The 12,963-nt window shown below is 43.0% G+C and overlaps 1 protein-coding gene across 1 annotated transcript in view; it reads left to right on the top strand.

Annotated features, from left to right (window-relative positions):
• nbas (NBAS subunit of NRZ tethering complex) overlaps positions 1 to 12,963 on the top strand; it is a 140,302-nt gene that overhangs the window by 91,345 nt on the left and 35,994 nt on the right. The window contains exons 45-49 of the mRNA XM_018696080.2: positions 685 to 1,025; positions 2,700 to 2,924; positions 6,535 to 6,737; positions 9,995 to 10,084; positions 10,927 to 11,110. Of these exons, the coding sequence (XP_018551596.1) occupies positions 685 to 1,025; positions 2,700 to 2,924; positions 6,535 to 6,737; positions 9,995 to 10,084; positions 10,927 to 11,110 (1,043 nt within the window). The remainder of the gene's footprint in view (positions 1 to 684; positions 1,026 to 2,699; positions 2,925 to 6,534; positions 6,738 to 9,994; positions 10,085 to 10,926; positions 11,111 to 12,963) is intronic.

Raw genomic sequence — 12,963 nt, 5'->3', positions numbered from 1 at the left:
TCAGAACACTGCAGTTATCTTTCAAGTGCTGCATGTTTGCACTAATCATATGTAAATACACTAACATAGTATGTAAAGTGCCTTCAAATAGGCCTCTCACACTGTGCCACTTTCTGAACAGTGAAGTGTTGGGTATGCTGTTGTGGTTCAAATGTTAGGCTTCTCACACAATGCACATTTACATGCTGCCTTTGCAGGTAAATATATGTGTATGTGTGTGCAATGCCTGAAAATGCCCTTTGTGTTTTTAATGCGTGGTCTATGTCATGTCTCTGCATTGTAAAGCTTAGTGCCTTGGTTTAGAATTTGTGTTATATATTATACGTTGTAAAGCTAAACATAAAAGATGCTCTCATGTAAACTCCTGCTGTCTTATTACTTTGCTTTCGAATATTTCTTCTTTAGAATGCATTGAATATGTGTAGTGTGTCACTATTTCAATGGCACAGTCGCAACAATCAGGGCAAAATGCAGCAGAAGGTCATGTGTACAAGGATGATGAGGGAGCTTTCTAGTGCACTCATTATTTTTGCCCATATACACGCAGTGCGCTATTAGCTCAAAGGCTGGACGAAAAGGAAAACACATTGTCTGGATGTATTCATTACTGCTTTCATGTTAAAAATGTATTATGAAAATATCAGTTTACATTTAATTCTTAACAAATGTCTATCTCTCTTGCAGGCTTAGACTACCGGAAGCTGACTGATGAATCCTTGGATCCACTAGTCACTCTGCAACCAGTTCTGACCAGTCAGAACGTGCTGTCCATCTCCAAACTCGCCAGTCGACTGCCTGTGCCCGGCAGCGGAGGGGCAACGGTCTCCCCCAGTGCGGTCCACGCGGTTTGGCTGCAGAAGCTGTTTTGGAAAGGAGACCCCCAGTTGCTGAAGAGACCCCCAGAGAGTGACCAAGACTACCTGCATGCCTATGACACATGCGCAAAATACCTGGACAGACTGGTCCCTGCTGACGCTATCCACTTCCTGGATAATATCACCTTCTCACCTGATGCAGCTGAAAATGTAAGCCTAAACCAGACCAAGACAACAGCAGTGCTTTTCCCTGAATATACTAGCCTAGGGGTTGGGCAGACAAATAATTTGTAATTGCAGCACTGAAGGTAGTTGGTTCCAGGCGGCCACCCAGACAGGATTCATATTGTGTAAAAAGGAAGGATTGTGGGTATTTTCAATCACTACATCAAACTGTCATATTCCTCACTCCATACTCTTTATTGTCTGGCTGGTCATCTCTCAAGCCTCCAGCTAAAATATTTGGAACATCAGAAGCCCTTTCCTAACTCCAAATATATTATTCTGTTCACATCCACGCTCTGTCGCCTCAAAGCACATACCAGTCATGATTTATAAAAGAAATTATAAAATTGCACAAGAAATGTCAGCTACATAATTACAGCACTCTGAAAAACTGTCCTGCAGAGGACTTAAAGTGCCTCAGCACACCTTATCAATAGTAGCCCACTTTTTTTTCTCCTTCATACTGGCACCCTGCCACCCCACCTCTCCAGACACTCCAGCTTCTTCTGTTTTTTTTTGTTCTGCCCCCTCTCCTTCCCCACAACTCAAAGAGAGTTAATTGATCCCTCTCTACTTCAGAGCCAATTAAACTCCAATTCCCAGCAGGCACAGTTTTCCCATTGAGCTTTTTAACATTCAGATTACCTCTCAGGATTCCATTGTCTGCTCCTCCCCCCAACCTCCTTCTCTTCCCTGTTTTTTCTAACCTTTTTGAAACCTTGAATGGAGAACCTTGACCCTTCTCACTGTGCAGAATGCATCTGACCTTTCACACCCTCCACCCCCCATGATGGATTGATCCATTTCCCACAAGGCCAAGGGATGAGATGGATGGTTGGGACTTATCTTACCTCATACTGGATGTATTTTTGAAGGGAAACAGAGTGTGTTGGCACCCCACCCCACCTCACCTGGTATTGATTTTAGGTAGCCTCTTTAGTAGAGGCATCCTCGCTTCCACATCCTCCAGCCTGTTCTTCCCCAGGCTCTGACTGATGTTGGCTGTGAAAACCTATATCTAGTTCCATAGGGGAGAGATACACTCACACATAAAATGATGTACAACTCACACAAAAATGCATAAACACACTTACCCTTGAAAGAAAATGTACTTGTCAAGAAATTGTATTTGAGTGATCTTCCTTTCCTTGTAGAGAAAAGTGCTGTCAGTCAGAGTCAAGATACGATGAAAATGCAGAGGCATGTGTGTGGCTGAGGTAGCTGGAGGTTGGATGATTTTTAAGTGACTTCTTGGTGTGAATGTGTGTGCGGGGCTTGTTGGTACCCTGTGTGCTTCCACGCAGGAGAGTAAAACCTCCTTCAGCCAAAGGCCCTCTCTTCTCCCCATGAATGGTTAACCCTCTCCTACCAAATAGAATCAATTATACCGGACTGGCAGCTATGATATCTCTCTCTCACACACACACTCCTCACACACATGCTGTTCAAGTTCCTGATGGCATTTTGGTGCAGATAGACTGGCCTCTCTCCAACATGTTAAGTGTGAAATTAATGTACATAACCTGTGCACCTCTCTCTCCCTCTCTTCGTTTAATATGACCCCGATCCCCTCCCCAATTTTTCGTATCCCGTTCCTCCTCCTCCTCCTCCTCCTCCTCCTCTTTCTATTCCATCCGTCCACCCTTATTCCCTCTCCAGCTGAGCATCCAGGCGAGGTCGGAGGTGATAAAGCGAGCCACCAAAGCCCTGCGCCAGCTGGCTGAGAAGAGCAAGAAGAGAGGAGGCGATGGCGGCGGGGAGCAGGAAGGGACGGACCCAGCAGGGATGACTTTTGATGAGGCTTTAGCGCACCTGCAGCAATCACAGGCCCACCTGGACACTCTGAGCCATGCCTTCATTCTGTCACTCAAAGACAGCCAGCAGGTAGACCCCATCTGCCAGACACTTTCTCCATTTTATTTTTTAAGAGCGAGAAGTCCTCTCTCTGTGATATGCGGTTATGAAAACACAAAGGTTCAATAGAGATTTGTATGTAAAGGTTTTGCTGCAGGTAGTCACACTTCAAACCTGGTGGCCTTGTGTAGGAAAAAAGTAAAAAGTATGCAGGGGGAAAAATAACTGTACTAAAGTGTCAAGGACAGTGGATGAATATGTGCTTCTTTACCCTGAAATAGTTCCAGAAATAGACAAGTTTAATTACCTGGATGGACTTGATGATATACTGCACTTAATTTTTGAATTATTGCATTAATTCACAGACCATATAAGAAATTATAGTAACTTTTTTATTACCAAAAGGACAGATTTCTGACTTGGGGTAAAGCAAATCACCTACTTTATGATGTAATATAAGGTAATTCCCTGAAATGAGCACAAGTAATCATTTACAAGGAGCACATGGTTGATTTTAGTGTCTTTGTTCTTGTTAATTAATTGGTAAATTGACCAAGCAGTTATTCCCCAAAACTCTTCTGATTTACAGACTCACTCACAGCCTTTGTGACACACGCACACACACACACACACACACACACACACACACACACTTGATCACTCACATTTTGTTCCCTTGCCTGTTCACAGGGTCACCTTTAGTTTGACATGCAGGTTGTGTCTGTACTTTTTCCGGGCTTGTGTATATGTGTGTGTGTGTGTGTTGTATACTTTGGTTCTGCTCGACTAAGCTCTTCCCAGCCTCAATGGGACCAGTCAAGGGTATATTAATGTAAATCTATGGGCTGCTGTTTCAAATGAGCCCTGCCGTATGGCTGTATATACAGCACATACACCATGCTGTATCTCATTAAGCAAAGTCACACTGACTTACCCCTCTGTCACCTCCCTGTGGCTGGCTGTGTGTGCGCGTGTGTGTATACAGAAAATGCACACAGAGATAGAGAGGGGGGATGTTGTGGTTTGGCGAGCCGAGTGTTGCTATGCGACCATGAGATACCCATGAAAACTGGTCAACCCCACGCCATGCAAGTTAATAATATTTAGCCCCTGCTTTATCTGTGTTTAAAAGCGCATACCCTCCATAATAGAGAAGAAGGTACAAGCATTACAAGGCAGAGCTGTAGGCTAAAGTCACAAGTGCACACACACACACTGCAACCTCTATATTGTAACTTCCCTTCTACTGGTGCAGGAAGCGATTGTATCCTTGGAGATAGATAAAAAGGATATAAGAACCAGGAAAGGGCAGATAGGTAGAGAAAGATAGATAGAAGGAGCCCTGTAGGCTCTGTTTGGCTCTACTGTGGTCATTTATCAAGTGTACGTGACCAGCTGCTGGGAATTATAGTGGATCATAGAGGAATCCACCACAGGCGGCTTGACCTGTCATGGGGACAGAAAATTACACACTGCAGATATTGAACAGTGGTATAGTGTCACTGAAAACAGTGGTATTGTGTCCATAATCTCCAAACAGTAGTGTTAAGAATAACAGTTTAACATTTACACTCATCCATTCATCCATTTAGCCTTCCATTCAACAATATTCAAGGCTTTTAGCTGGTAAGGGTTGCGTTGGCACATGGGCACACAGGGCTGCCTGAATTTCCTTTTCCCCACCAACTTCCTCCGGCTCTTCCAGGCACTCTCAGGCCAGCTGGGAGATCTAACCGCTCTGCACGTATAGGACCTGCCTCTGAGTTTCCTCCTAGCTGTTCAATGCCCACAAAACCTAAAAAAGGAAGCAGCCAAGGGGCACCCCCACAAGATGCCCAAACTAGCCACCCTGCGGAAAAGCCTCATATCTGCTGCTCGTCTCCTTGCTCTCTCTCATTCAGTGTCCTAAATGTGTGACCATTTTTGAGGATTGGAACACACAATGACAAATTCAGAGCTTAGTTTTATAGCTTACCCCTGTTGTCAGCAAGCCCACTGCCCCTAACTAGTGCTCACCCCTCTGATCATACAGGGATAACAGCAATGCCTGTGCTCTTAATCTTGCTGCAGCCCCCCCCACACACACACACACATACACACACATGCTCCATTCTGTCTCTCCAAGAGACAGCTACAGTCTCAGACTTGACTTCCTGGACTGTATCACACTCAGCTGCTGACTGCTGCAAATTGGAGATCACAGTGAAGCCAGAAGAATTGCATCATCTACAAAAAGCAGCGATACCACCCAACTGTTACCCACCAGACACCCTTCAGCTGGGCCTCAATACCCCGCCCATCAATATAAATATCATATATCATAAATATATGATATCCATACATCTTAAAGATCAGGACTATCATATATGAATATCAGTATCCTGTCCTAAAAATCCGGTGTCTGAATATTACAGACAGAAGAGGTGACAGGGGGCATGACAAGAGTCCAATGCCAGCGCTGATTGTGTTTGACTAAATGCCAAGAACATCAGTGCTCAGATTGTACAGGGATAACAAAGGCACTCTTTCAGCACCAGCCACAGAATACTTTGGGTGCAAAGTTTTTAGATCTGGAGTCTGCCATCCTCAGCTACCCGAGACACCAAAATGATACATGATGCAGCAACATCTGTCGTTGCTCCTTGTCATTCCCCTAGGCAAACAACAAAAGTGTGCATTGCCAGCATCATTGTGCATCTAGCTTTTTGGAAACCTGTCACACCCCCAGGTTTTCACTTCTGCGACCACAGTAGCTGCAGACCTTTTTGCCCATTGATACTTGTCCATTTACTGTGGACATGTCCAGTCTTGAAAATCCTGTGTCTGAAGCTCTCAAGAGTCTCCTTTATTACCAAGCATGTTTCTGGGTTGCCTCTGTGACAACCACCAGCCACCTGCAGACTACAACTCTTTGCAGCTGTTATTAAGATAGTTTTGCAGTTTTGAACAGCACCATTCTTACGACCTAGGTGAGAAAGGTGAGAGACTGTGGAGGAATAAAATCAGTTTTGCAAAGAAAACAAAGAGAAAAAAGTACAAACATAATTAAAAAAATACATAGATACATTCATATCACTGTTCAATTTTTTATTCACATTCACACATCTTTTTAAACATACACACAGACTGACGAACACGCACGCACGCACACACACCCACACATCCACCAAACCAAATACCATTTCCAGGCTGAGATTCGCAGCCCCTTTTTATTGAAAGAGAGAAAAACAAGCAGAAGAGAGCAGGACAGTATAGAGAGGTGAGCAGGTTCAGGCCAGTGCTGCCCTCTGGGTTAATACCTGCAGAGGAACTTCATTCACTAAACTTTGTCCTTCCTACACTGCACTGCTTTCACTCTTCCTTTCTTTTTTCTACACTTCCTGTCTCTAAAATCTTTTGCTTTTTCCCCTCTCTTGCTTATTCTTCTGCCATCTTATATCATTATCCATGTGTCTCTATTTGTCTTTTCTAGCTTACCAAGGTTGTGAACTTTGTACATTGCGAATAAGTCTACCATCGTATACCTTCCTTTATTTCTTTTTTCTTTTTTCCCATGTAGTATTTTGCCTCCTTGTCAGTTCAAATATTACATGTCAGCCCTAGCATTCACCATCACTCTTGTTTTGTTCCTCATTTCCAGGAACAGCTGCAGCGTTACAGTCAGCAGTATGATCTGTCCCGATCTGAGAGGTCAAAAGTACACGAGTTGGCAGTCACCATGGCAACTGATGGGCAGTCTCTGGAGTGCATCGGAGAGCTTCTTCGCGTGACTGTTGGACCCCAAGACCTGTCTGTCAAAACCGTGCTTCATGATGCGGTGGCGAGAGTAGTGGCTGCACTCAGGTACCATCCCTCCCTCTTTCTGTTTTCTTGTTTCTCCATAACTTACACAATAGAAATCACTCAACTCAACACACAGCACAAACTCAGAGGTGGTATTATCAAGTCAAGTCTTGTCAATACACTGGTACATAAAATCAAAGAGAGGCTTGGCTGTACACTTTGTCACATTTTGGAAAAAAAGCTTTGTTACTGGGAGTTTGATGAGAAGTTTGATTCCTCTGTCATGTCAAGGCAACTAGCTTAGCTTAGCGCTGAAGACTGAGAGCAGGGAGAAACAGCCAGCCTGGCTCTGTCTGCAGTTGTAAAATAAACGTACTAGCACCTCGAAGGCCAAGTAATTAATTAGTTCAACGAGCCGATGCATCAGTCGAGAAGATCCCGAAATCAACTTACAATTTGTGTGTCGACTCACAACGCTTTGTTTTTTTTACTGGCTCAGAGTGCACAGAGCAATGTAGGAGCAACAGTGTGGCAGGGTGTAAACTGTGATGGAAGTAGAAACAGGTGATGGAAACAGAGGGCAACACAATGCCAGACAGTGTGAGGCATTGGCAGCACGACTCGTTTCTGTTGGCCGCTCTGATACTCTGAGCTCCAGTGTCCATCTGACAGTGCTGTCAGCAGCCCAGCAGGAGAGACACTCCACCATGCGGCAGGATTTCATAACTGAGCTACCACCAAGGTGCCAACTTTTACTCTCTCTGAGTGGAAATCTGATGTTTTCACATCCCAGATGGTGAAAAAAAAAAAACGTGAGTTCTTAGGTAAAATTTGAGATTTGTGCATAGGAGTTTCAGGCAGCTGAACAGACGCTACATGTGCATGGGAGTGAATGATTTGTAGATTAAGTGTAATGAGGAAAAGACATAAATAAGAATGTTGAGTGTTTATAAAAATCTCTCTCATATCTCTGCAGCTAGTGTTTACTTTTGTGAATATCACAGTTGTTTTCATAGGGTTCTAAATCATAGATGGTGTTGCGCACTACAACCCCCCCCACCCAAATCCCCACCCCCTTTCCCTGAGTGGTTCAGAAATCAGTTAATAATAAGACAACACTGAAAAAATTACATAGTTGTAGGTTTTTGTTCTGTGTGCTACCAAAGATACCGCCCACTGTGGCAAACCAATGATGGCAAGAAAATCAGGTTGTCAGGTTGGTACATGTAATTCCCTTTTTATCCTCAATTTAATCTCTTTTATATTCACTGTTGCGCCTTGTCAAACAACATTACCATCTGCATACACCTCTTTCATACCTGTCTGGTCAGATTACATACATACTGTATGTACACAGAACATATGTATTTTTTAAAACAAGTCAGATTTAGAGACGTATCTGTATCTACTCTAAAAGCAACTGCTGTGATATATATTCTAAAATATTGAAGGGCACCCGAACACACCACCTACTTCCTGATTTCTCTTCGTTGTTATCTGAAAATATACCGTATATTGGTCCACTTTGGGCTCAGCATGTTGGTAGGAAAAACATTGTCAAAACAAATGCCTGAAGTGTTGAATTGAATCTACAGTAGCTGCCTGTGGGAGTTGGGCTCACAGCATTTTATTGGTGTCTTCCTGCTCCCTGCATTCAAAAGGAAGACAGAGATCATTCACCCCCAACATGTGTGCAGAGCTGCTAGGTTTTAGGTACATGGGAAAATGCTCAGATATAGTATAGTCTATTTTCTTTTCCAAAAAGACACTATTTTGGTTGATGTCAGTAAGAAACAGAAAACAAAACAACATATAGACTTAGAAGGTTTTACTGACAGGGACCAGATATCATCGAGCCGTCTGATTGGCTTGATGAATGAGTGCCAATCTCCTTGATTATATTCCTGCCTCATTTCCTGTTTCTTTAAGGCTGCTCAATGGCACATGGTGCAGATAGATGGCACCTGCATTTACACACACACACACACACACACACACATCAGAAAGTGCTTGTCCGCATGCACAGACACTCACACATTCATAGTTAAGTAGACATGTGGGTGCTATCCCTGATGAACACTCAAACACACACACTCTTCCTTGCACGCACAAACACTCTTCCCCTTTCTCTGATTCATTATCTTCTTATAATTAATGCAGCCTGATACAGCTGTTCCCACACCAACACACACACACACACACCAACACACATACACACACACACAGTCTATACTCATGCATGTGTGTTTTCAGTGTGTTAGGTGCAGTATTTTGCAGGCATAGCCTTGTGCATTCACAGGAGTTCTTTCCCCTGAATGTGTCACTCAGTTTTCTTGAATATGAATATCCCTTTATGCATTCAAGTATGACTGTGCGCGTGTGTGTTTGTGTGTGTCCGTTGTTGCAGGGCTTTCTCCGAGCATTGTGTTTGGCAGGTATGAATGAGCCGGCCTTGTTTTTGGCTCTTTCTCTCTAAGCTTTCAGTCTGGTGCAGCAGGCATACCTGAGCCTCACACTAATGGCCATCTTTTGTATCTGTCATAACTATTCTGTGTTTGTGCGCCTTTGAAAAGAAAATGTAAGTGGTAAAATGCAATAAAGAAAATGCTGCGTCGTCTTTCTGCCTTTTGCCAGATCATTTGTATGTTGTGCGCATATATGTGCACCGTATGTATGGAATGGGCTTTGGAATGGTGTTTGTGTGTATACGTACGCACACCAGCCCAGCAGCAAAGTGGAGTTGAGTCAGGGGAAATCACCCTTTTTCCCCTTTCTGTCTGTGTGAAAAATGGCCCTCCTCTTGCGACATACAGTACACACACACACTGCAGCAGAGCCCACAGCTACACCGGGAAATACACTAATGACGCTGCAGAAAGATCACATTTTTAAGCTCACCTACTATTAAGTGCCATTAAACCCACCTCATTTACACCTTATTTGAAAACCAAAATCTCTTTTATCAATGTTACATGATTAAATTATTATGCATACTGGTGAATTTCAGCAACATGCTCACAGAGCCTGTGAGCTCGTAATGTTGGAGACAGATTTAAATGTTTTTCTGTTACTTCATGTCTCTAGGACTTTGAATAACTTCATGATGACTAATTTTTACAAAGCTGCGTTTGCTTCAAACATTGAGTTGCTGCCAAACTTGTGTTTTTTTAACTAACACTGTCCCTGAGAAGGAAGCCTTTGATTTTTTTTTTTTTTTTTTTCTCAGTCGTTGTCCCTTGACATTGTGGTAATTTGAAAATCTTATCTTAATTAGCGTATTATGTAAGATGATTGTAGTGATGTGGTTTGTTTTGCAGTGAAGACCCAGACGCCCTGGCAAATTACTCACAACCCCTCAGGGTCCTGGAGGCCATGGTGACCGCTGTGCACAACAACGTCCAGAGTGGGTAGGTTATCTAAATCTATTCACACACACACACACACACACACACACAGACACACACACAAACCATAAACACACTCACTATACTTATAGAAACTTTCCCTTGGTGACATTTATTGCTTTCTGTACCGGAGCAGAAATTCAGATAATTCGATCCCAGACACATGTGCGCCATTTGAATGTGTGTTTGTGTGTCATAAATAAATAACACAAGCTTCAAAGATGTTTATCTGCTTCTTTCACCATCTCTTTACACTCTCCCTCTTTTCTGCTCTATTCAAGGCCTGAAATTAAAACCTGCTGAGTGTCAAATGCCAGTTAAATGTCTGTTTGGTACTTAAATCAGTAAGAGGCACCTGCCAACCTGTGTAGTAGCTTTTTGTCTTTTTTGAGTTGACAGCATTGAGATGACAACACACAGCACCTGTTCCTGCTCTTTGTGACAACTGGCCAAACAAATCAAAGTAAAACAATGGACCTGTAACAGAGCAGCTTCTAATTGTCTGCCTTCAGTGTAGTTATGCACAAAGCCTCTCCTCCTTTACTTTTTTCATTATCAATGAATATTTGGATCATTTTCTCAATTCATTTTTTTGTCCAGCTGGCCAAACTGCTAAAATATTCAGTTCAATATCACAGTCCTCACATTTGACAAGCTGGAACCAGTGATTTTTTTGGCTTTTTTTCTTTTAAATTAGTTTTGATCAGAAGCACCAAACTTGCTTGGATGTCCATATTGCATTTTTGTACACACAAGCTTGGGACATTTATGTTGCAAAAAATGAACCGCTGTCTCCTTATCTCTCCCTCACCTCACCTGTCTATCTGCTCACCTTCCTCCATCAGTGACAGCGCAGTGACTTCGGACGACCTCCTGGCTTGGCTGCGACCATTCTGCGGAGACTCGTCGCTCCCCGTGCGGCCTCGGATCGACGTGCTGCAGATCCTGGAGAGCAACTTCAGCCTCCGAGACAGCGATGTTCGTCTCCTGCTGCTCTACAGAACTCAGGCTGTTCTCAAAGACAGAGAGGTAACGCGCACACAGATGCTCTGGCACATGCTCGCAGCCGTGCACATACGAGCGGCTGTGACTCAATCGGGCCCCCACTTGAGAAACAACTTTAATCCCAAGAACTCCCAAACACTGGTGCTTGATCTGAAGGTGGCTACAGATGTCTGGATATATTTTCTCCTTTTCTTTTCTCCAATGTCATAACAGCAAATGCTGGGCCAGAAATTTTGAAAAGCTACTAGCAATTGATGGGTGGGGAGAGGAGATAAGTGGAAAGAGAATGGAGTAGAAAAGGGGTAGTGAAGACGTTAAGTGGATGGATAAATTACTCACTCACCCCATCAGGAAACATGTGAATGTTGACATATACATTATGCATATATACATTATGGGCTTCAGGCTGTAAAAATGGTGGGTGTACAGCTGAAAGGATAAGTAAGATGTAGTTAATGTCAGTTAACAGCTAATGCTAACACTGCAAATTTCAGGGAGCTGAGGCTGTGATTGGGTTTTATTTGATCCATCAACCAGGGGTCTCTATTCAAGTCTTTGTAAAAGAAAATAATATTATTTCTGAGAATAGGTTTCATTCATGCCGTTTCATAATAGCTTAGAGGAAACATTTCTAAAGGTGTTTCAATTGTCACAGTTGTCAAGACCTCCCTGCACAAACAGTTGCATATTTATAGAACCAGTAGAGACCAAACAAATATGTGATCTTGGAAAATGTGATTCAGAATGTCAATTGTGCGTCTAAAATGCTAAATTTGAGTGTGTGTTCTGTATTTCACAAAAAAAATATCAAAAACACACAAGGCTTTGGGTGAGGGTTTAGGACAACCTGCTTAAGACTATATATACCAGCACACCATGATAGTGAATCATCTGTGGAAAGAGAACATCAGTATGTTATATTGATGTTCTGTGTTATGTGATGTTATAGTGGAAACAGGACTGCAGAGGTGATTTGGGAAAAAAAAACAAACATCATTGCAGCTAGATTCAGCACTGCAGAAGCTTATTCACCACTGTAAGAACAGAAGATCTGGCCTCTTTATGTCGTACTAATGGAGATAAATATATATATGTGCTTGTTTGTTTGCTTATGTGACTGTAAAACCAACACATTCAGTCGCATACATGATTGTAAACATTCCTAAATCCTCTGTATGTCCTCCGTAGGAGGATGTAATATATGTACAGTATCTGTGCTGGATGTTTGCACATGTGTGTATTTGCATGTGTGGCTCTGCCTGCACCTTCCTCCTTCCCCGGTGTAACCTACCATTGAGTGGCTAGTCATTAAGTTTCCTGACTGACTAATTAATGGCCCGAGCTGGTTGATTAATGTGTAAATGTATGCGCGCAGCCGTGGGCCATTGTCAGCGCAGGTAGACAGGTGTGTGGGCCCGGACTCTTTAACTAATTGGGTGCACCCCCGACATTTGGCAGGCTCCGATGAAACCACACACACACACACACACACACACACACACACAGACAGGCACACGCGTGCGCTCTTAAGGGAGTGTACATCCAAGGGATCAGTTAATTAATCTTGTAAAAGAAGACTTGCTGTAAGAGCGAGACTCATTTCAGATGAAGTGCCACTTTCTCTTGTCTCTCCCTAAGGCAACCAAAAGGCCTTTAAATGTGTGATCAGGGTTTTTTGCAGCCAAATGTCTCATTTAACTTTGATTAGTCTAAATTTTTTTTTGTTTTGGAAAGATTTTCTATATCCACATCTGCACTACTGACACACAAATCCAAAGCCAAACACATTCACATGCGCCCACTCTTTTATTAATAACATTTTGCCTCCTAATTGGAGCAACATTGTTGGTGGTCGCTGCCTTGCTGAAAGCTGTGGC

The sequence above is a fragment of the Lates calcarifer genome, linkage group LG7_1, assembly GCF_001640805.2.
Source record: "Lates calcarifer isolate ASB-BC8 linkage group LG7_1, TLL_Latcal_v3, whole genome shotgun sequence".
In the NCBI taxonomy this organism is placed as follows: domain Eukaryota; kingdom Metazoa; phylum Chordata; class Actinopteri; family Centropomidae; genus Lates; species Lates calcarifer.
Note: the sequence above shows the minus strand (reverse complement) of the source record. Positions and strands in the feature narration are given on the sequence as shown.